At 30.1% G+C, this 22,883-nt stretch overlaps 1 protein-coding gene across 2 annotated transcripts in view; it reads left to right on the top strand.

Moving 5' to 3' along the window:
• The first annotated feature begins 536 nt into the window (after positions 1 to 536).
• The window catches only part of LOC125070390 (hepatocyte nuclear factor 4-gamma), a 54,522-nt gene continuing 32,175 nt past the window's right edge, over positions 537 to 22,883 (top strand). Inside the window, exon 1 of one of the 2 annotated variants that reach the window (XM_047680241.1) lies at positions 537 to 971. In XM_047680241.1, the coding sequence (XP_047536197.1) occupies positions 875 to 971 (97 nt within the window). In that variant the 5' untranslated portion in view covers positions 537 to 874. The remainder of the gene's footprint in view (positions 972 to 22,883) is intronic. The other variant, XM_047680242.1, reaches the window with a different exon arrangement.

Here is a 22,883-nt window from a genome sequence, read left to right as displayed (position 1 = left end):
TTAAATATAATCCTAAAATTTCTACATTCAATTATACATTTATTAAACTAACGACTTTATTGATGTTTCCTTGGGAATAAAAGTACCCGGACTGTTTTAAGAAATAAATAATTACCATTTTTTAATAAGAAAACATATTTTTTTTGTTAAATCAATCCCGCTCTTTTTCATTCTTCCAGTTCTTCACAGGTATGCTTTGTTTCATTTTCTTTTCGAACCGGTGATAGATATTTGACAATCAATACGCAACTGTAGTCTGTAATGCTTCTGTGTTGAATAAACTTTTTTAATTTGAGTATATGCTAATAAAGACCCTATGCAACTTACAAGAATAACTGATTAACGTTTAACATTAAACTATAACTGTATAAAAATAACCTTGTTAAAATATGCTTTCATCGCGACGCTGCGGTAACCGTGTCCGAATTTTTGTTACGTGCAGCGGTAGACTGTCAGTTAACTGCATACAAATAATTCCGTATTATTTATAGTGAACGAATCAGCTGACGGCGAACGAGTAGTCGAGTAGAGGAGCCGCGCGCGGACACCTCGCGCTCGACGCCCGCGCAATCTACCGCGTTATCATTGTACGAAATAACTTTAATCAGCCTTTAACTGGCTACGACGACTTGTTTATGTCGCCGCATAATTATAAGGCACACGAAACCGGACTTACTTTAAGTGAACGACGCTTACGGAAAATATCAAGTGATATGCGAAAATCGGAAGCGCCAGGCGCTTCAATCGTTTAGAGGCTTATTGATAACAAAAAATATAGTGTCAGTGTTATAGTTGCCGAAAACTAACCATTGGTTCTTTTTAGGAGTTTTTGTTGTTGGAAATTGAACTGTGAGTTAAAGTGATAGGATTTAAAATGAGGAGCGATTTGATGGCGCCAAGCGAGTTGGAGGGGACCGACTACCTCCTCTCGTCAACAATGCGGCTGGAAGACAGCTTTCTGCAAATTCTAGGTGAGTGGTGATATGTAAATATGTTATATAACAATATCATTACAGAGGAAGAAGCATTATCTTCTACGATAAATTGAAATAAAATAACAAATCCGGATGTCTTTTCGTATTATCTAACATTAATTTATTACTGAATCGCTATTATTAAACGTGACCCTGACTAAGTTATGTCAATAAATCTATTGTTTATATTACCTAAGAAACCTATTTATAAAGTAATATGAAATAGAGAAACAGACAATAAAAAAAAACTTGGTCTATTTATTTAATGTGTGAAAGAAATATAATCTGTCTTCATCGAAAAAGAAATATATCCGATACTATTTCCTTTTTTAGTTCATTTGTGTATATTTTGTATAGGCTTTGAGCATTTACACATCTGTATAAATAGCTGGTTTTGTATAATTCTGTTAACTATTTGTGATTTTTTATACCAACTCGTCACACACCTATACCTACACGTTTGGATACAAAAACATTATATGAAATCTGGCTTTTGTTTAGGTTTTAAAACACATCAAAAGATAATTACTGCATTTTATCTACCTACATGATGCTTAAGGGAAATATGAAATAACAAAATGGGAATAATAATAATAATAATATCAAAATGTCTTTGATCTCGATGAGCAATTAAAAATAATTACCTGCAATAATTGGTTTAAAACTAAAATGCAATTTTTTGTTCCTCTATAAATTTGGAAATCAAAATAAATAATTAGTATCATGTAGCGATATTCTTTGTAAATTATTTAATACAGAATAATTAAAAAAAAACTTTGACATTCAAACCTTTGACGTATTCGTAACAGTCACACACACACACATAACAGCGAATATAGTCAAGTAAAAAAGTATGGATTAATATAAAGCTAGTCTAACACAAACACGTGCCAAATGTTACAATATCTTTATGATTCGATAACATGTAGTAAATATTATTTCAATTCACGGATATATTTTATTTATGTATTAAATTCTTCATAATTAAAATACATGAACATATTTATTAATACAAGAACTTGTTTTTTTTTTGTTAAATTTTTTTAGTCTTTGTTATACGAACGAGAATGAGACTTACTGATTAGAATATTCTGATATAACATATAATAATCGATACTGTCCCACAGATGAGTAAGAAAAATAGACGAATAATGTAAACAAAAGACGTTCATCGGTCAAATAAAGCCAATTTTGTTCACATCTTTCCACTTCTTAAGATTGTTACACAACCATTTGTAAAATAACGAATGAGCACCAATTAAGACGTTAATTGATAGATGACGTTATTACACAGGTACTTACATAATGTATACCTCCTATGCAGTGTCGTAGTTTCCCAACACTGAGCCATAGAGTGATAGGTAGAATAAAAATCGTGAAAAATAAATCACAGACAATATAGTCTATGGTTTTGGTAGAAGTAGGAGCTCAAAAGAGTATCTTTAAATACTAACCTTTTTCTAATTGACATCATTTTTCTTCCTTAACTGTCAATAAATATTATCAACAAAAAAAGAAACTAGGCCACTTCACGTTTGTGTGAAGTTAAGAAAATACATTATTAATCACAGAATGCAGTACAAATTCCCGAGACAGGGATTATATTTAATATGTATAATATAACAATTGACTGATACAATTGCAGGTTATTACTTTTCTTTACATTATGAAGAGAAATATAGTATTATCAATTTGCTGTTCTAGTAATAAAAAATAACAAACCGATACACACATACGACTAGTCGATTAAAATTGCTACGTATGACAAGATAGATAAAAAAATATTAAGGTGCAATCGTGATATATCTGTCGTTAGAGTTTAAAGTACAAAAATAAAAAAATCAAACGATAAATAAACATGGCGAATATTTGAAATTTTATAATTTACAATGTTTTCTTTTTGATAAGATATCACGTTGACGTTATTTTATTAAGATTAAAACAAGAATATCACTTAAATTTTTCATTATCAACAGATATACTTAGGCCGATTTAATACTAACTATATATTATTACCACAGATTAAATTCTTACCTAACATGAAAGTCATTACAAAATGATTAAATAAATAAAAGGTTAAAAAGGTGATTACTCTTTATATTTGGATTATTATTATTTTATTTTTATATATCAGTATTAATTATCGATATGACCTACAGATAACGACTCTGTACAGAGACATCTCCTATTCTTTGCGTGTGTTACCTACACCTGTGCAACGCTCACTTATTAATGCGGTCTTTTCGCGATTGGTTTAGCAATAACTAGTGAGAAGATATTACGGCAACTAAGAATTTCTCAATTTTGTGGGTAAATACCCGTACCCCTGTGTATGTATCCATAAATCTATTAAATCACCTTTTCTTCTTTTATGGTAGGTAGTTTATTCGGTACTTACGTATTAACGCCACCGCGGCAAAGATACCATTCTGCTAATGTATAATATATAATAAATAAACCCTAACCTAACCTTTTCTATATTGACGCATTAGCAGAATGATTTTTATTTGCTGCGGTGGCGTTAATGCATAACAGAAGATGGGTTCATTGTTAGCCCAGAGAATAGGAATTGCGATTCAACGAGGAAATGCTGCTACTATTCTTGCCACCATTCCACGCGCTCTTTATTTGCACAAAAGCTATTTCTTTCATTTTGATGCGTTTATTTTTATGTTTTATTTAAACATACTTTATTACATACCTATACATATATACATAATAACAAACCAACAATTAACAATTATTGAGTACATTAGAGAAACGAAAAATATATGACATATGGTGCGTAAAGGTGGTCTTATCGCTTATAGCGATCTTACACAGACAACCTTTGGTGATTGAAGCTTAAAAACGAAAACAGGTAAGTGCGGATTCATAGAAAAAGGAGATAATAACTATAATTTAAGAATACTTATATTAAAGTATAAAACTAAACTACACATAACTACATGCGAATAATATAATATATATGTATTATAAATCAAAATATATATACATAATTTTATAAACTACACCTTATTTCATACTTGCATATATTATCGAGATATGGATAGATAAAAGTTTTTCAAACGATGCTTAATGGGCAAGGATTTAAATTGCCGAATATCATTGGGTAGTGCATTCCAAAGTTTGCACGGTTTTCACACTAAAAGAGTTACTGTCAGGTTTTATAAATAAATATAATAATAAATGATATACATCATTAGACAGTAATGGTTTTTTTTTGGTAATATCTTAAATACATTAATACACGAGTCATAGAAACGTATAATTATAATTTTTTGTCATAATAAGTATATGTATGGATTATAGTCTATTTAAGTTTTAAATTCAAGTAGTTTTTTATTCTCGCACTGGTTAAAAGTTAATGCTGTACTTGAAACGTGAAAGTAGCTCTGTAGGAAATACCTTGAGTGTATTATACTTATATTGAGTTGGAAAGTAGTCAAACATGACTTAAAAGTCGAAACTCTTCCCAACCCTGGCAGGCTTGTATGGAGCCTCTTAATTTTTCGAGGCCATTGATTTGATTGATTCGGAGAATAGGAAAGATTTCACAAAACTTCAAAGCATTAGAGAAATCTAACACGGCAATTACAGACACTTATTTTATGTTGTATCCAAAGCGACATAACACACGCCAAATATTGCTTACACTGTTCAACATTCCGATTGGGAAGGACTTAGGATTCCATCCATTTAATTTAGAGATAATTAAAATTAGTATGATGAAAATACGTTGAAGAAGTTGAATTAAACTTCAAGTGAACGATTAGAAAATACAATAATATAAGTAAACAAAAATCCTTTACCTAATTACAATAAGAAATTTTACCAACATACTATAGATCTATTTAACTATGAAGGCGGGCTCCTCCACGCTAAATTATTTATCGACATGAACTAGTAACGATTGTGCTTACTCTTGGTTTATCTAGTGCTCTTGTGCGTGACATAACTAATGTAAAAATAAAGACAGCAAAAAATTCATTAGATTATATTTGTTAATGCAAGTCAATTTAACGTGTGAAGGGACGCATCCGTGAGTCAACAGATCTTTACTGGTAAAGTACATAAGCTTTAAGGAATTCGCTTAGAAAAACGTTACATATTATAAAGAGGGAGAACTAATAAAAGTAGGTGACCAGCATAAAACGAATCAGGATATAGTCTACCCAAGAGCAAATAGACACAATGGCCTCAGTGCAGCTGTCCTAATGAATTATCAGTTAGCAGTTATCAGCAGCAAATTGTTTGGACGCCCTGTCCTCAATAGTGCGATTTCAGATACAGGATCACCAATATGAAAGTGTGGACTGTGTAAACTGTTTCATGGCTGATTAATAACGTAAGTGTAGATTGTGATTAGTTCTCTTTCTGTCGTCATTGCGTACAGCTAGCGACCTCCTCAGCTAAGCGTAAGTTTCTTGGGTTACCATCGCAAAAAAAATTGTCAAATATTTTTTGTGTAAAATAGGAAGATATACATTTCTTATTAACTCTTTGATAGTTCTTTTGACCAAGTTTAAAATTCTAATAATTCATTTCATTCATTTTTCTAATAATTACAGGCAGGTGACGAACTAAATTTTCATATAATTCGTTGTAGTGGCAGATTTTAATAATAATTAATAATATTAGTGTAATATTTTACGTAAAAGAGCCGAGATGGCCCAGTAGTGAGAACGCGTGCATCTTAACCGATGATTTCGGGTTCAAACCCAGGCAGGCACAACTGAATTTTCATGTGTTTAATTTGTGTTTATAATTCATCTCGTGCTCGGCGGTGAAGGAAAACATCGTGAGGAAACCTGCATGTGTCTAATTTCAACGAAATTCTGCCCCATGTGTATTCCGCCAACCCGCATTGGAGCAGCGTGGTCGAATATGCTCCAAACCTTCTCCTCAAAGGGAGAGAAGGCCTTGAGCCCAGCAGTGGGGAAATTTACAGGCTGCTAATGCTAATACTAAAAAGTTTTACGTAAGAAATAAAATGAAAACTGGTCCAGTAGCAAGCTTTATTTTGAATGTAACCAATGCCCGGAATTTGACGATGAATAAACCCCCATGCCTCGGAAAGCACGCATTTATTGGTTTTTGAACCTAAAAGCTGGTTATATCGGATTCCCGTTTTAACGGATTATGATTGGTTGCCTATTTACGAATGAGGGTATTGATGCTCCTGCGTTTACGCACACACTTGCGTAATCAGCTAGTCTTCGTTGCTTATATGGCCTGCATAGTTGAATCTCTAAAAGGACCACGTCTACCCCGATGGTAGCTGTACATATACACTGTATTATTTACTTATGTCCGCTTCTAAGATGAATGTAATGTAAACCCTTATTTAATTATAATAAGGAAGAAAATCGAAAATGCAGACTCCAATTTAAAGATTTATAAAGAGTATATGATGTAGGGCAGAGACGGCAGACGAAAACTTGAATTGTACGCAAAAACCTTCAACGTCTGCTAGTATGTTAAAATTAGTTTTATATTGATTCTCCTGGAATAATATTTATAAATAGAAAAATAAATCAATGACAATTAAATCATCGCCAAATATAAAATTCATAATAAATAATTGTTTTTATTATTTTATAAAAAGAGATAGAACACAGAATGTAACTTCGTTCTAAAAACTCGAATTCGAATTCAAATTACATAAATAATATGAAAATATATGACTTTAATATATTTACCGTATTCTTACCTCATTAAGTGTACCTATTCCTGTTTCCATACGTACATACATATATATACATTAGTTACGCATCGAGTAAAACCGTAAATTATTTAGATTTAAGCATTTTTTAAATTATTTCTAATACTGAAAATTTTAATAATTATACAATAAATGAGTTTAATATCGAAATAAATATTTTTTTTTAAAACAATTTATCATTTAGAATTTTACGAAGTAAACAATCGTTATTATCAAGTTTTCGTGGAACTGGTTTAACGTACCGTAAAAAATAATGTACCAAACGTTTAATCTTTTTGTATTATAACGAGATTATATTTTTATATGTTCCATTATTTGCGGGTGCACTGCAGTTAGGTATTATATTAAACAAAGATTAGGTACGTGTCCTTTAAAGTCTGATAAAATATTGTAATTAAATCATATGCTAATCACAATCGGTTTGAAAAAGTACCTAATAGTAACACAGTTGATTGCATTTTGTCTTTCGTATTTTCGAAACGCTTATGCAAATCAAATGAAATCAAAATATACTTTGTTCAAGTAGGTATTACTGGAAGTTTGAATCGTCATTTAAAAGAAATTTCAGCAAAAATTTAAATAAAATTAAGCATTTTGTGGTTAGGTCTCGTTCTGTCGTCATTGCGTTAAGCTAGCGGTCATCTACTATCTATCTACTATCGGTTAGGAATGTAGATTCCACCTAGAAGAACTGGAAAATCTCAGTATTCACTCTTCTCAACGAATTAAATAACATAGGTACTTAGAACTTTGATTCATTTTTCAGATTCCGATGACTTAAAAGATATTGCGAATAACAATTTCATATTCTTCCTCCACGGATGCACTGTGAACTTCGTATTATAATTAATTTCGTTTAATTATATTATAGATAGCATCGAATTTATAATTAGAGTTAATTCATTAATTTTATAAGACTTACGATTTATTCATTAAAGCTATTTATTGATAGACATAATAAACACGTAATTAGTTGATATTATCAGTTGATGAATCACTAGATTCAAAATATCCAGACAAGTTAATGAGTGGCATAAAATGATCTCAAAAGTTATAGCTATTCCATAAACAATTGTTAAGGAAATTAATTTTAATATTTTTGGATTGTGTTTTTTTTATATATATATTTATACAATAAACTAAGTAATTAAAGAAATTGAATAATGTAAATAGTTAGCACATTCCGGAATGTACCTACGTTTGACCCTTACCTCTGATTGATCAGATTTTTTGTTCGTTCTGACTAATCTCTAATAAATGACTTTCTGTTGCCTCTTCACGATTAAACCACTGTACTGATTCCGATGAAATTTGCTATGGAGATAGTTTGAGTTCCGGAGAAGGATTTTTTTCACGGAAATTAGTATTTCGTAAGTAAGAAATATAAAACTTAGAATTATAACTAGCATTTAACTTAAACGTAAACATTTTTGACCAATCAGGTTCACTAGAAAATGATATTATATGTTTTTTATTATATGTTATTTGTTCATTTATTCATTATTTTTAGGTCCGCTCATATACCGTCAACATCTACAGTCTATCCATACTTACCACTTATAAATTAATTTTAAGTAGATACGCTACTGATTACACTACTAATATTATAAATGCAAAAGTAAATCTGGCTGTTTGATACGCTTTCACGACTGCCACTGAAAACATTTCGATGAAATTTGTTACGAAACGACATAGATTACTTTAATTCCCAATGGTAAAACCGGAGGTTCAGCAAGTATGACAAATAAGGCATATAATATGAAACAGATTAAAAAAAAGTTGAGTACCAGTAGTTGTTACCAGAAAAAATATTGTGAATAATGCAAAATTTTAGTTTAACCGTTTCATTGGATGAAACTGGTATTGAATTCTGCTGCAAAATATGACTAACAGTCCACAGTGACGTTTCGTTCTAAAATTTAAGCCACAGATTTACTTTACGTAAGTTAAATAAAGCTTGTAAACATTTAACATATTGTATTTTATTTATTTGGCACACATAACTAATTGCATTCAGTAAATACATTTGTATTAAAATATTTCAAACACATTTTATGTTATATCCTTATTTAAAGTTTATAAATTAGGCAGTTAATTAATTTAAAAAAATTATGGTTATGCCACATGTCTTAAAAATACAACAATTACGTGCAACATTCGAAGTACGTATTACCGTGTTTCCTAAGGTGAAGGTCACCTCGTCCGTCGACCGTGTCCGCACGCGCACGAGCAGCATATGATGAGTATATATAACCACAGTTATTATCTTTATAACTTTGAAAATAAAACCGAAATATTTTATAATTTCTCAGGATTTTGTATCCAATAAGTACTTGGTGGTAGGACTTTGTGCAAGCCCGTCTGGGTAGGTACCACCCACTCATCAGATATTCTACCGCCAAACAACAGTACTCAGTATTGTTGTGTTCCGGTTTGAAGGGTAAGTGAGCCAGTGTAACTACAGGCACAAGGGACGTAACATCTTGGTTACCAAGGTTGATGGCGCATTGGTGATGTAAGGAATGGTTAATATTTCTTACAACTCCATTGTCTATGGGCGGTGGTGACCTCTTACTATCAGGTGGCCCATTCGCTCGTCAGCCTACCGATATCATAAAAAAAATATATTAGATATTTGACAGTCATACTGAATTATGTTTCTCTAGACACGTCTAGACGAAGAAAATCGATGTTTATAAAATTAAGAGTTATTTGCATATCATTTATATTTATTTAACTGCAAATATTGTTACAAACAAAGCACTAGACTTAGAAAAATGTCTTTATCGTAATTTGGGCAAACAATTAATAACGATGAATGACGTGCCCTGAGTCGGCTAGAGTCGGTGCATTGTTTTGCATGGATAAACTACGAACTTGCCAGACGTCAAGCCTCCTGGGAATTGTTTTTGGTGTATTAGTTCCCCGTCATCCACGCGTGGTTATATTACGTTGCACTTACGTTCTCGATACTGGATGTGCTTATCAAATAATTATCTTATCGGTTCAAAAACACCAACGGGTCATAAAAGGGTCACATTATTCTACTCCGCCGAGACAACTACCAAACTAACCATGCAGCTATATAAATACTTATTCTTAATGTTGCCTTGTTAATTTTACGGAATAAATATTATGATTCATAATAAATAATAAGACAATATATCATAAAGAAGTTTGTTATTGATTACAAATAACTTATTAAAGTTATTACAAATCCGGGTCAATGCGCGCTCAAGAACACTCTCTTATCACTATTTTGTTGTGTCATAAATTTTATCATGTAATTCCTTTAAATACTGTTCGTAATTAGCGAAATAATTTCTACGCCATAATCATCTATACTATAAACTCTATCATATTGTTTAACAAACCTGTTGGATATTTTTGACCAGTCAATAGTAATATACCAAAAATGTATAATAGAAGAATTTAATATAAATATAGCATATAACGTATAAAAATTTTATTATGTGTTATTTTTTTCTTTGGTATAAAGCAAATAAAGCAAAACCTTCAGAGTTTCGTTGGTGGCAAAAAAAATCTCAGCTCTTATTCATAGCCGTTATCCGAATTTTAGTTTGTTAATTCTATTAAGTTTGTAATTCGAAGGTAGCTTAAGCCCAAACCGAGACATATTGTAGAGAATAAGTTTGTGCACAAACATAGTTAAGTAAGGACGGCAAATTCAACATTTCTGGAAAGATTTCAGTCGTAGACCGTAGAACCTTAATTTGTAAGAATTATGGCAACATCCTCAAAAAGTTGCCTACGACAATGTGAAATCATATTTATTTGTATAAGATCTATATGTGTAAAGTTATTTACATTAACAAAAAAAAATCATTTGTTATCAACGACCTTAGGATGTCTAATGATTGAGTCGTTAGTATGGTAAAAATTTCTGTCACATCGATGCCATCTTGTCTAATCGATTTAATGGAACGTGGCCAATAATTGTCAATTTTAGTGATGTACAAATTAACATTATACTAGTTATTTTTAAATGTTCCTTTTAATCTATCAAAATTAAAAAATTATGAACATTAAAAAAAGTTATTCAAAAACAAATACAATTACTTAAAATATATTTTATAGTTATGTCCCTTTTTAATGTAGTTCAGTTGGCCTTTTTTACATTTGTTATCTGTGCGCGATAACAAAGTTTTTTTTTCTTTTTTCTATATATATTTTTTATGTAAAGGAAGTAGGCATATAAGTGTTCATATATGTATATTTTATTTTTATACATTTTTTTAGTATAATACTATGTAATTAACTATTAAAAATTACATTTTAAATATTATGGTAGCATTGTAATGTGGATATATATTTAAAGACGATTTAAACGATTCCACGAGTGCTTATTATATCATTGAAAACTCATCGCATTTCACGCAAAGAGTTTATAAAATTATTTAAGCGTATTTTATACATACCGACGACGGTAAAGAACAAAAACGATGGGAACACTGGTGACTAGCACACTACAAAGAGATTCAATTACTAATTGGCATTTTAAATATAATTCAGCTAACATAGTAGATAGCGAGAATGGCTATCTATAGTAAAGATGACCCACTGGTTGAATCCCACGAAGAGAAATAACACCCTTTCAGAGAAACATTCCGAGACAATGAAGATATTGCCTGGAATCTCTGACTTCTAATGTAGACTTATATTATATTGTATCACTAACTGAACCTGCGGCTTTATTCGCGCGAAATTTATAAAACACAAACTTATAAGCCCCGTTATAGCTCTCTTAAGGGTGGAGTTTCGTAAAATTCGGATTTCTGGGCGGATGTCTACTCCCTATAAGGAACCTACCTGCCAAATATCAAGTTTGTAGGTGTTATAGTTTATGAGATTTCATGATTAATCAGTGAGGGGTATTTCGCTTTTATATATATAGATGATGCTATCTGGTAATAAGAACATGTAGGGATTCTTAAATGACATCGATTCAAATCTATATCTATACTAATATAATATTATAAAAGAGAAGAGTTTATTTGTTTGCTTGGTTGATTTAAAAAATCTTGTTTAATAAAAAGTTTGGATAGCATGCGACTAATAGGAGTGGAGTTTCAATGAAAAATGTTCCAAAAAGGGGAAAAAATAATCTCCTTGTGAGCTCCCGTTGCGTATAGTACGTTTCAAATTTCGCAAAAATCATGTATGACAGAATCTGTAACATAGCCGAGCGAAGTCAGGATGAGCAGCTATAGATAAAGATAAAGGTATAGTACGGACAAGATGTCTGCAGATAAAAATAAATAAATAAAAAAGAAATAATTCTATCACAAAGTATGATATACTATGATATGTTTTTTTATTTGTTTATTAACATCATTGGTACCTCGGTTTTTGTTTAGTCATACCTGTGGGCTGTGACCCGCCTAACTTCCCAAGAGTCCCCCCTGCGAACGGTTCCGTTGTGATACGTCGGTTACTCGGTAATTTTCTTATTGTGCGGGCCACATGGTTCCTGTCACGCCGCATAGCGATAGTTGTAAAATTATATCACGTACCTACAAGATATTTTTTCATTAATTATAAAGTACTCAGATTTGTATTAGTTAATTTCATAAATATTTATGATAATCACTCCAAAAATACCTTTAAAATTAAAACCTCATTATACACTAACTTCCTAAACTATAGTATGCTCTTAATAGTTTATTTTCTTTAATAAAATGTATCATATAAACTTAAATGGTCAATATTTGGCTTATCTGTCTGTATTCATGTGATTCGTTGATCTATATTATTATAACAATATAATTTCGTTGGCACTATTTCAAAGTATCATTGATATATCTATCATAGTTTTATTTAAGCCATTGGATCGAAAATGCATGTCGTATTCAAAAATAAATACTCTCTTACATAATAATTTATTACATTGTATTCGTGCTTAACCTTCCACAACTTGAAGGTTGTTCATATTTGTAATAAACATAGATGTGCTTAATGCTTTTCGTGGCCGCTTCCTCAAAATTTTATTACGTTAAAATCATTTTTTACTCATAATAATCACGCGCAAACCGACTGAACATTATTTTTAATACAAATTAATTATATAAGGAATGAATTAATCTTAAATATATCTTTTTAAACATCACGCACTACCTACCGTGGCTTTTTAAGCGGATAGTTTTAATATAATAAATATAATATGACAGTGATGTTATCGTGATACGTTTATCTGAGCCCAAAATCGAGGGTGATTGTTGTCTTTGGATAAGTTTTACACTAATCGAATAAATGAAAGTGTAGATTAAGAAATTAAGGTAATGCATAAGGCCTAGCCAAGGCAATATCTACATTACAATAGATAGAAGATCTCCATTTTTTTTATAGTTAATCTGTCACATAGGTGTAGACGTCTCGAAGTCTCGAAAATGATTAAATAGCGTTCACTTTTGTCAAGACAGCTTATTTTTTATATACGAAGTATATTATTGTGAAAATTATAATTTTTTACTGGAAATCACTACAACAAAAATAATTATTTATTGTAAATGTGGAGTTGACGTGATTGTTTTACAACTTACTGAAGTTTTTGACTGCAAAAACCGAATTTTTACTTAATGTAAGGTTTATGTTATTATGTAAGTACCTTGTACGTTAAATATTATGATTCAAATCAAGGAATCAAGATAAATTATAAAAACTTAAAAAATAAATTAATTGAAAGTTTTTTTTTACATTTGTATACACTCAATTACTATAAATAGGAAATAGATAATTGTATCACACGACAACAGAACATTTTGTTTTGTCATAGTACTAATAATGAAGTACATATTGGTGTAGGTTAGTTAGTCGTATTGATCTCGAATAAACAATCATATTAATAACAAATTTGCTCAAAGTTGTCACGGAGCCATTAAATAAATTTAGTAAATATTATGTACATGTGTATGTATATTACAGAAAATGTGTATGTTATAAAAGTTCATAAATATTTTTGTCATAGTAGCAATTATTTCCTAGCCAGATCTGCTGTTAACCTTAAAACTTGGTTTCAAAAACAGCATTGATATTTAAAAAAAAATCCTGAATGATTGAGACTAATTTAAAAGTACATAAAATATTTCAAAGGCTTTATGAATACAAAAATAAAATATAATGTAAATAAGAGCAGGCCTGCTATGCTAAGGCTCCTCCTCTGCTCATTTTGCGGAGAAGGATTGGTTTGTTATTATTATTGGAGCTTATTCAACTACTCTGCTTCAATAAGGGTAGGTTCATTTCTCACGGTGTTTTCTCTCATGTATGTATGTATATACTGAAACAAACCGGATTCAAAGTAAGATATTCAACTTAAAAGATAACATCAAGACCACGTAGGGGGTCATCAATAAAATATTTAAACGGTGTTCGTTCAGTAGTCGAAACTCAACCATATTTATTAATATGGGAAATATAAGAAAAATGTGTATGAATTATCATGTTTTGAATAATTATTATTCTACTGTGTACTATATATTTATATTAATTACCAAACAAAACAAAGAATATCGGTTGACACCGGAAAAAAAGTTAACACTTAACAGAAATTAAAACCTGCCATATTCTCACAAGATTTTTTGCATTTTAAAAGGTTAAATTAATATATAATTATCATAGGACAGAATTTATCAGAGTGCGATAAGAATTAATAAAGATAGTAATCTTTATACCCTACTTACAAAAATCAACAAACCAAAATTTTAACACGTAAGTGCTGAATAACTAAACTGTAAACCGTTGAATTTTTTAATTTTTCATTTTTTAAGCCGGTGTCGATACTCATCCATTACATAATTTTATTATTGTATTAATATATCAAAATATTTGTGATTATCACTCAACCATTACAAATGTTCACATATATTTATGCTAACAATGAGACGTCACATAAGTAATTGTCTATATATACTTTCGGTAAAATAAGATGACGAAGATTATTAACTATTGCTAATAATTTATTTAATACAAAAATCTGATCTCAGTACCTGTTTTTAAATTATAAATAAATGATTTTCTGCAAGTAGAAGTCAATAAATAAGCGCTCTGATGAATATTCGGTATCTGTGTATATATAAAAGGCAATGACTGATTGGCACTCAACCAACAGCTTAAACTGTAAGACATAAAGATTTGAAATATGGATATTATATTATTTTTATAATGTACAGTGCACTAAAAAGGGATTTAGCAAAATTTTGACTTTTGGCGCTGTATCTCTAATCTTCAACTTTAACCGACCTCTTCGAATCTGGTATTAGATATATTTACACTAAGCGAACTAAATATGGACACATTTTTTTTAGATTAGATAAATGTGTCGCGTTAAAATCACATTAACGTACATTTTTGAAGGCTCTCTTGGCGAAATCGCGGCGATATTGATTTATTACATAAACGTATGCTTCGAATTTCCATTTCTGTATTTAGGTGTAAGTCGTTCTGAATGCAATCGAAATATTCCACGTCATAGTTACCGTGGGTTAAAACAGTAAAGGTTAAACCCTGACTGAATAATTAATTTATTCTATTCACTACATAATAAGTTTCTCAATCGGTAAAAGTACGAATTAATTAAATGAAACAATGAGCAAAATGTGATAGAAGTCGAAAATAAATCCTAAATAATTTATCGGTATAATGTCAGATTTAAAAATGTAAAATGATTAATTTCGTTTGAACTGTTTGAATTTTAAACAATCTAGAGCTCTGGACTCTTTGATTTCCAATGCAAACTTTTATTTTCATGTGATAATAGTTATAATCTTAAAATTTTGATAGTGACACTGCCTGGAACTAAAAAATACAGGCACATAAAAATGACTTTAATTAAAGATGAGATACACCAAATGGAAACACGCCTGTAAGGAAGCAATTATATGAAAATAATAAAAAAAAAGTATTCCTAGCAGTAGTAGCAGCATTTTAGACAAAAAATAAAGCAAAACCTTTTTTTGGGTAGTCAAATAAAAAATAAATTACAATCAAATAAATATAGACGTCCTTTGAAAATTCGGCCTCCATTTATATGTTTTGTAGCTAATATTAAGGCAATCCATCAGTGGAAATAGCCGACGTCGTAATGGTAGGCGTGTTTAATAATAACCCTTTGACATGCGATGCTGTTGCCAGTGGCTGCTATACGTATGCCAACTAGAACTGCATTTGTACAGATTGATGTGGCAGGTTCTTAACTTACTTTTAGTATATATTACCAACATATCGTACATATTTATTTAGTAAATAATTGTAAAAAACTGATCAGACTTAATTTAAGAGTACCTATATTGATTTGCTTTATAAATATTTTTTGCTTAAACTTTTCAATAACTAAAATGACTTGAATATTTTTAATGTTCTTACACTATTTTTAAATCTTTTTTAAATTGACGAATTATTCTAAAACGGACTAAATCAGATACTTAAATAAAATATCTAGCTAACACAAGGAGGTATACACGTATATATAGATAAGATATAGATGATGGAAAGTAATGGTATGCCACACCACCGCTCATTGACATTGGTGCTATACTTCACCAGTGTCCCACCTAGTGTCAGAACTAAGATATTTTATCCTTTGTTATTTTTATATGTCAAATATGTAGGCGGACTGGCAAATGGATATTTAAGTAGTCCCCATTGCCAATAGAAATTGTTACTGTTAGAAATATTAACCATTTCTCTAATGCGCCACCAGCCTTCGGAACTCAGATGTCTCCCTTGTGCTTGTAGAATTAATAACTCTGTCTCCAAAACCGGAACACAACAATTTTACGCAGATCTGTTTAGTGGTAGAATAAGTGATGTGGTATGATATGATTTATATTGTGCTAATAAATAATGTAATCATTATTAAACTGAAAATAACCACTTGAAACATTTGAAAATCTAGTTCTAAATGAGACTACTCGTATGAAATAAGTAGTAAATATTTTATAATTTTTTTTCTTATTTTCAACTATCGATAAGACAAGTTACACGAACATCCCTACGTCCAATTATACTATAAGTACTATAGTATAACGATTCTCAACTTCCCCGTGTATAAATAAATTGAAATCGATTTGATCGATTAGAAAATGATTAATTATTTAAGGTCGTCATCATATCTGTAACAATACATAAATACCTAATTATAAGTGAATATTCATTACGACGCTTTTTTACGATTAAAATATATTTATAATATGGTGTTTTTTTTATTTTTATTAAACTTTTTATGATGTATGTTATTTTTTTTCACCAAGGAATAAATTTATTGACATAAGAATTGATAACATTAAGTGCTTATATATATACAAATATGAATTTAAAATAGTTGCTGTATAAATCTTGACCGCGTAGAATAGTGGCAAGAATGCTAGCAGCATTTCCCCGTCGAATCGCAATTCCGATCCTCTGGGCTAAAAACGAACCAGCCATCCTGTCACTAGTGGAGACAATAAGGCAAGGTGTGTTATATGCTTTAACTGCAATATATAGTAATTTAAATTAACAACACTTACGCAATATTCTTTAACTTTTGTTGACATTTATCAGTTATTTGTATATATATTATATATGTATTTCTGTAATATCCTTAATTATAACATGTAGATAATACAAACATAAATAATTTTCCTTTTTTTTAAGGCGCCGATTTAAAAAAGTACTTATATTTTGGTGTAATAGTAAAGGACTATAGACTAATATTTTAGATTCAATTCAATGATTAATGTAACGGTGTTTAGTTAATATTTTAGATGATAAAGCATTGAACAGCTCGCATTATTCTAATGTATTTTTATAGAGGTAGCTTTTGACATGGCAAAGGTCGTAGGCATATAAAGCTTATTTCAATCGAAGAAGTAGTAAAGATAAACAAGTGTATAGATTATCAAATTCCATGTGATTTGCTATTAACTCAACAATATTATACACTACATACAGATCTTTAATATATCGTTATTTATAATACAATACAATACGCCATTTTTTCACTAATCCAATAACTAGACCATAGATTAATCAAGAACTCGAATAATAATATTACTTCAATTAAATGACAAAGTTACTTAAGTTACTTTTACTCCTCCTGTGTTTGGAATCCATCTGTAATTTCCAGGAAATTTAAAATTGCAGCACATGAATAGCTATTCAAGTATAATATGAATTATCACAATTAAAAAGGTAGAACTTACCAGTAAATATTAAAATTTATTAATATGTTTTAAGTGTTCATACATGTGCCAAGATAATAATTAATTAGCGGAGTCATAATTATATATTTAGTTTAATTAATTACATTATGACATTGTAAGCCTTGAAGTTTTGATGATAAGATGGACATTATTCGTGATTACAAATAGTATCTCTCATAACACAGCACTTATTATCTGATGTTTGTAATAAGAGCGCAAGCCCTAATGTTCTATTGTGTTCTATGAGACAAGTGCCTTGACCTAGTGGCTATTTTATAAGCCCGTGGGACCTGATATCCCGAGTTTAAATCCCGTATCGTATGAATAAAAATAAATTTCATATTACTGTCAAAGGATTCTAAGTAGAAGTCTAGAGGTAGTAAGTTGTAGCTTAGCTTGTAAGGTTGTAAGCTCGGCTTGTCCCATCGAATTATAAAAGTTAGATAATAGGGAGTGAAATTGTGTTTGACTGAATTATTAAGAGCCATTCTGAACAAAATTCGGTCAGGAGTTTATAGTTAATGCATGTATGCATATGCATAGTATTTGTATGGGAATCAAACTCACACAGACTGTGTTGAATGTATAATTGCTACTACTGTTTAGCCACTACGATTTCTAATATTACTGATAACGTGCAAATAATTGTTTGCTTATAAATATATTTATTACTGCTCGGCTCTGCTTGCATGGCATCTAATACAACCATTTTAAAGCTTAAAATCACATCTGTAATTTTATCGTAATAGCTACTAAAACCAACCCACTTGATCTTGATTGAAAATTTTCACGCTTGCACTCTATGTACAAGCGTAAAGACTTTAGTACTTTTTATTTAATTTAGCATGAGTTGTAGTAGCGGATTTACCAGCAGGCAGATTAGGTTTGAGCTTAGAACAGCAAATTTGACAACAAATACTGAATAAATTGTGACGTCTTACCTAAAATGTTTACAATTCCCTTCCATTGTACATTCGAGATTTGTATAATATATTAGAGACTTTTTATTTATGTTAATAATTATAATATTTAGATATAAGTATATTTTACAACACACCTTTTTTTGTGTAATTTCGACTGTAAAAATCTAGGTACTCGGATACTGACAATTTTATGGTCAGTGTTCGTTAAACTTGTCAGACAAAATTATTTGTTGTTATTTATAGTTGTATGAGTGTGATTAAATAATAGTCTGATAAGCTGAAAATAATGCAAAGGAAGCAAAAATAAGTGTAAAAAAATTGTTCGAACTATTTTTGATAAAATTTCATGTTTACCAATATTTTTTCACAAAGACATGCACAATTTTATGTGGTCGTCTAAATTGATTTACATAGTTACCTTTTTTTAGGCAGCTATAGAGGTCTACTATCGAGCCACCAAAAAAACGATGACAAATGACGTTTTTATAAAACTAAATCAGCTTTAGTTTCTAAATAATAAAATTAATTTGAATTTAGGATAGATTAAACTTTTTTCTATTTTATTTGTGTATAACTCCTCAACAGCCAAATGTTTAAATAGTTCCACAATAGGAGGAGCAATAACTAAGAATATAAATTAAGATGATGTATACGTGATGCAAAGGAACATTTATGAAGACGATATGTCAATAGTAGATCAGGTTCTGACCCTCGCAAATAGCGTAATAAGCGACTTGTAACAAGGCCACCATCAACTACTTAGACTTAAATAGATACGCTGAAAGAAACTAATTGTGTCTCCTATTACAAAATGCGCAGCGGTTTTTTTTAATCCCACACGTATTAAGATTTTTACTTTTATTGCTTTACTTTTTGACAGATTTTAGCATTGTGCTTTAATAATTTACCTGCAATACCAATTTATCATATTGACATACATGATTATTGGATTGTGTAATAATCTCAATCAGCAGCTTCATTCTAAGGTTTCTTAACTTCTTTCTGTTCCTGTTCATACTTCCGGTTTCGTTTCTAATTCTTACTACGTTCAAGCTTTCCGATTATGGAACAAAGTACCCGAACATATTAAAAGCTACCTCTAATCTTACTTTTAAGACTCGTCTAAGTGAGCACATATAGTCTGAAAGCCCCTATTTCTCATGACATCTATAATGCACTATTATTTATATGTTTTTATATTTTACTATTATTTTCTATATATATTATTAGTAGATCGATATTTATTTTGTATATACTGTATATACCATGTTAATGTTTTTTTATTCTACAGTTTTAAGTATAAGTATGTATATTTTTGTGTATTGTTTATTAATAATTATAATATATATCGTTCGTTTACTTAGTAGTAGTCAATAGTCTTTAAATAAAGAAAAAGATAGATACTGGCATATCAAACAGAAGGTGTGTTGCCATACTTTAAGTTATTTGTGTTTTTTTTTCAATGCATTATAACGTATAGTACTTAGTTACACTGTTTGTGAATTTTTTTTTATTGTACTTTTGTAAATATGACAAATAAACCAACCGAGACTTAACATAACAAATGTATCTAAGTACGAAATATAAATGCAGGATATAATATATTTAAAACATAATTTAATATGATTATAATATTCAAAATAAGTACCTAATACGAGTAGCTACTACTTACATCATTAAACAAATAAAAATTGTTCGCTTATACAAATTATTTTCTGAGGTGACGTTGAATAACACGAAGGTCGCCAAAGTCAAGACCATGTTTTTACATAAGTTTAAGTCAAGTGTGTGCATATAAATTCATCACATTGTAAATGGTAAATGTAGCCTTCCGTTGATAATAATGCAACTTATTTTCGTAAAACAAAAAAAGGCAAAGGTCGTTATATAAATGGCTATGGAAACGAGTAAAAAAAAATTTTCTTTTTTTAATTGTTAATTGTATCTGCATAGACATATGTCCGGGCTTTTGGTGTACTTTATCATCATTATTTTTTTTGTTTGCCTGCATATTTTTGCGGCCGGACTGCAAAAAGTAAAAAGCTACACTATCAAGAAGAACTTATTAAAGATACTATTTTGCAATAATTCCCGTCGTCTTGACGTCATAGAAATAGGTTAAACAAAAATAATTTCCCATGAAGTTGGTACTCGTGAGTACGGCTCTTTGTACGCAACGATCTGCAAATTGTCTTGTAATTTAATAAATATATCATTTTATACCTGATGCCAAGTGCTATGCAATATTATATTAATTTTAATTTTATTGACTATGTACATGTGAACCTCATTTATTTTCATGTAAGTATGTTATCACTATAAAACTCTTGTCTTGTTTAACTACTAATTACACTGTACATGTAATAATTATTCTTCAGCATAGACTCTACAACTAATTAAAGACGATGAGATTTACGCATAGACAAATTTACAACTTTTTACTAATATATATATTCCTAACAAAGTACTAGATAGTAAATAGTAAGTAAATAGCGTAGTATTTAAATTAAATCAACAAGAAATTCATTAAAAATTAATTAAAATCAAAGCGTCAGTCCATCGACCCAATCTATTCTTTATTAAAATGTATTCCAAAAACTTCGAAAATTAAGGTTTATCCATAAAAATGATGATTCTTTCGAAACAATGATGACAGAAAGAGACAAATCAGTTTTTAATTAAACATCCGCTACACTAAATTTATAAGTAAAGCGGTTCTTATTTCTATTGCTGTATTTCGATTTATAGGTTAAGTCAGCCCGTAAATTTCAAAGACATTATTAGGACGTGCGTTTTCTGAGCCCCTAAGTGCGTTCACAACAGTTGAGACTAACACAAGCTTGAGATATAAATAATAATAAATAAATAAATAAATATTGGACAACATCACATACATTACTCTGATCCCAATGTAAGTAGCTAAAGCACTTGTGTTATGGAAAATCAGAAGTAAAGACGGTACTACAAATACCCAGAACCAAGACAACATAGCAAATTAATGAACTTTTTCTACATGGACTCGGCCGGGAATCGAACCCGAGATACTACTGATACTATATTGATACTTGTCCTGAAGCCCTATGATACTGTTAAGAATCAAGGCCGACAGTAAATATAAAAAATAAATTACTTAAATTCAAGTTATTATAAATACACATAGTTAAAACATACTACTTAACATCTTTCATAATTAGCTGTGTGTTGACGATGTAAGGAATTTATGTAGCGTCAGTATGAAGCTGATTCATCTATCTTTTTGCTATAATCATAAAAAAAAATTAGTAATAGGGAGTATAAAAAGATGAAAAGTGAACTCAATGTGTAAGTGAAATGAAAATCAGCACTATCGTGTGATTATGGATGTAAAAATTAAAATTCTAATATAAATTAAAATGACTTTGCGGAAATGAAAACATTGCTTGAAGATTACATTGCTCCATTTACTTACGATTTATATATATATATTATAATTATCATTATAAGATATCGTATATGAGATCTTATTGGTTACATTTATCAAAATTAGACCTTAACTGTAGTAGCGTAGATATGAATGGTTCGCGTCACTGCGACAACGTCACATCCAATAAATGATACGTGTCATTGAATGACCGAATGCATATAATTCCTGCCAACTATACTGGCTCTACTGCCAAGTGACGTCACAAATATTGACCAAGGTCTTAAGATTAAAATCATACGCATATTTAATGATCAAAATTGATTAACGTAGAGAGTAACGTACGGTACTCCCACTGTTATCTCTTTTTTTATTAGCCGCGTGAAAACGTGCGTAATTATGCAACCGACTACGTTGATATGGGATATTGTTTTTTCTTATTTCATGTGTATATATGTATTATCTATATTGTATTTATTTTATTTATCTTATCCAGTTCTTTGAGAACGTCTGAATTGTTTCCTTTTTGGGAAATAAGTCTGTGCACTATTAATTAAAAAATAATTATGCTTTTTGTGTATATTTCTTTTCATGTTTATGTGCAATAAATAGAAAACACTAAACAAACCTCTTTTGATCATAATATGCTAAAAATTGAAG

This window comes from Vanessa atalanta, chromosome 17, assembly GCF_905147765.1.
Source record: "Vanessa atalanta chromosome 17, ilVanAtal1.2, whole genome shotgun sequence".
NCBI classification, from domain to species: Eukaryota; Metazoa; Arthropoda; class Insecta; order Lepidoptera; family Nymphalidae; genus Vanessa; species Vanessa atalanta.
Note: the sequence above shows the minus strand (reverse complement) of the source record. Positions and strands in the feature narration are given on the sequence as shown.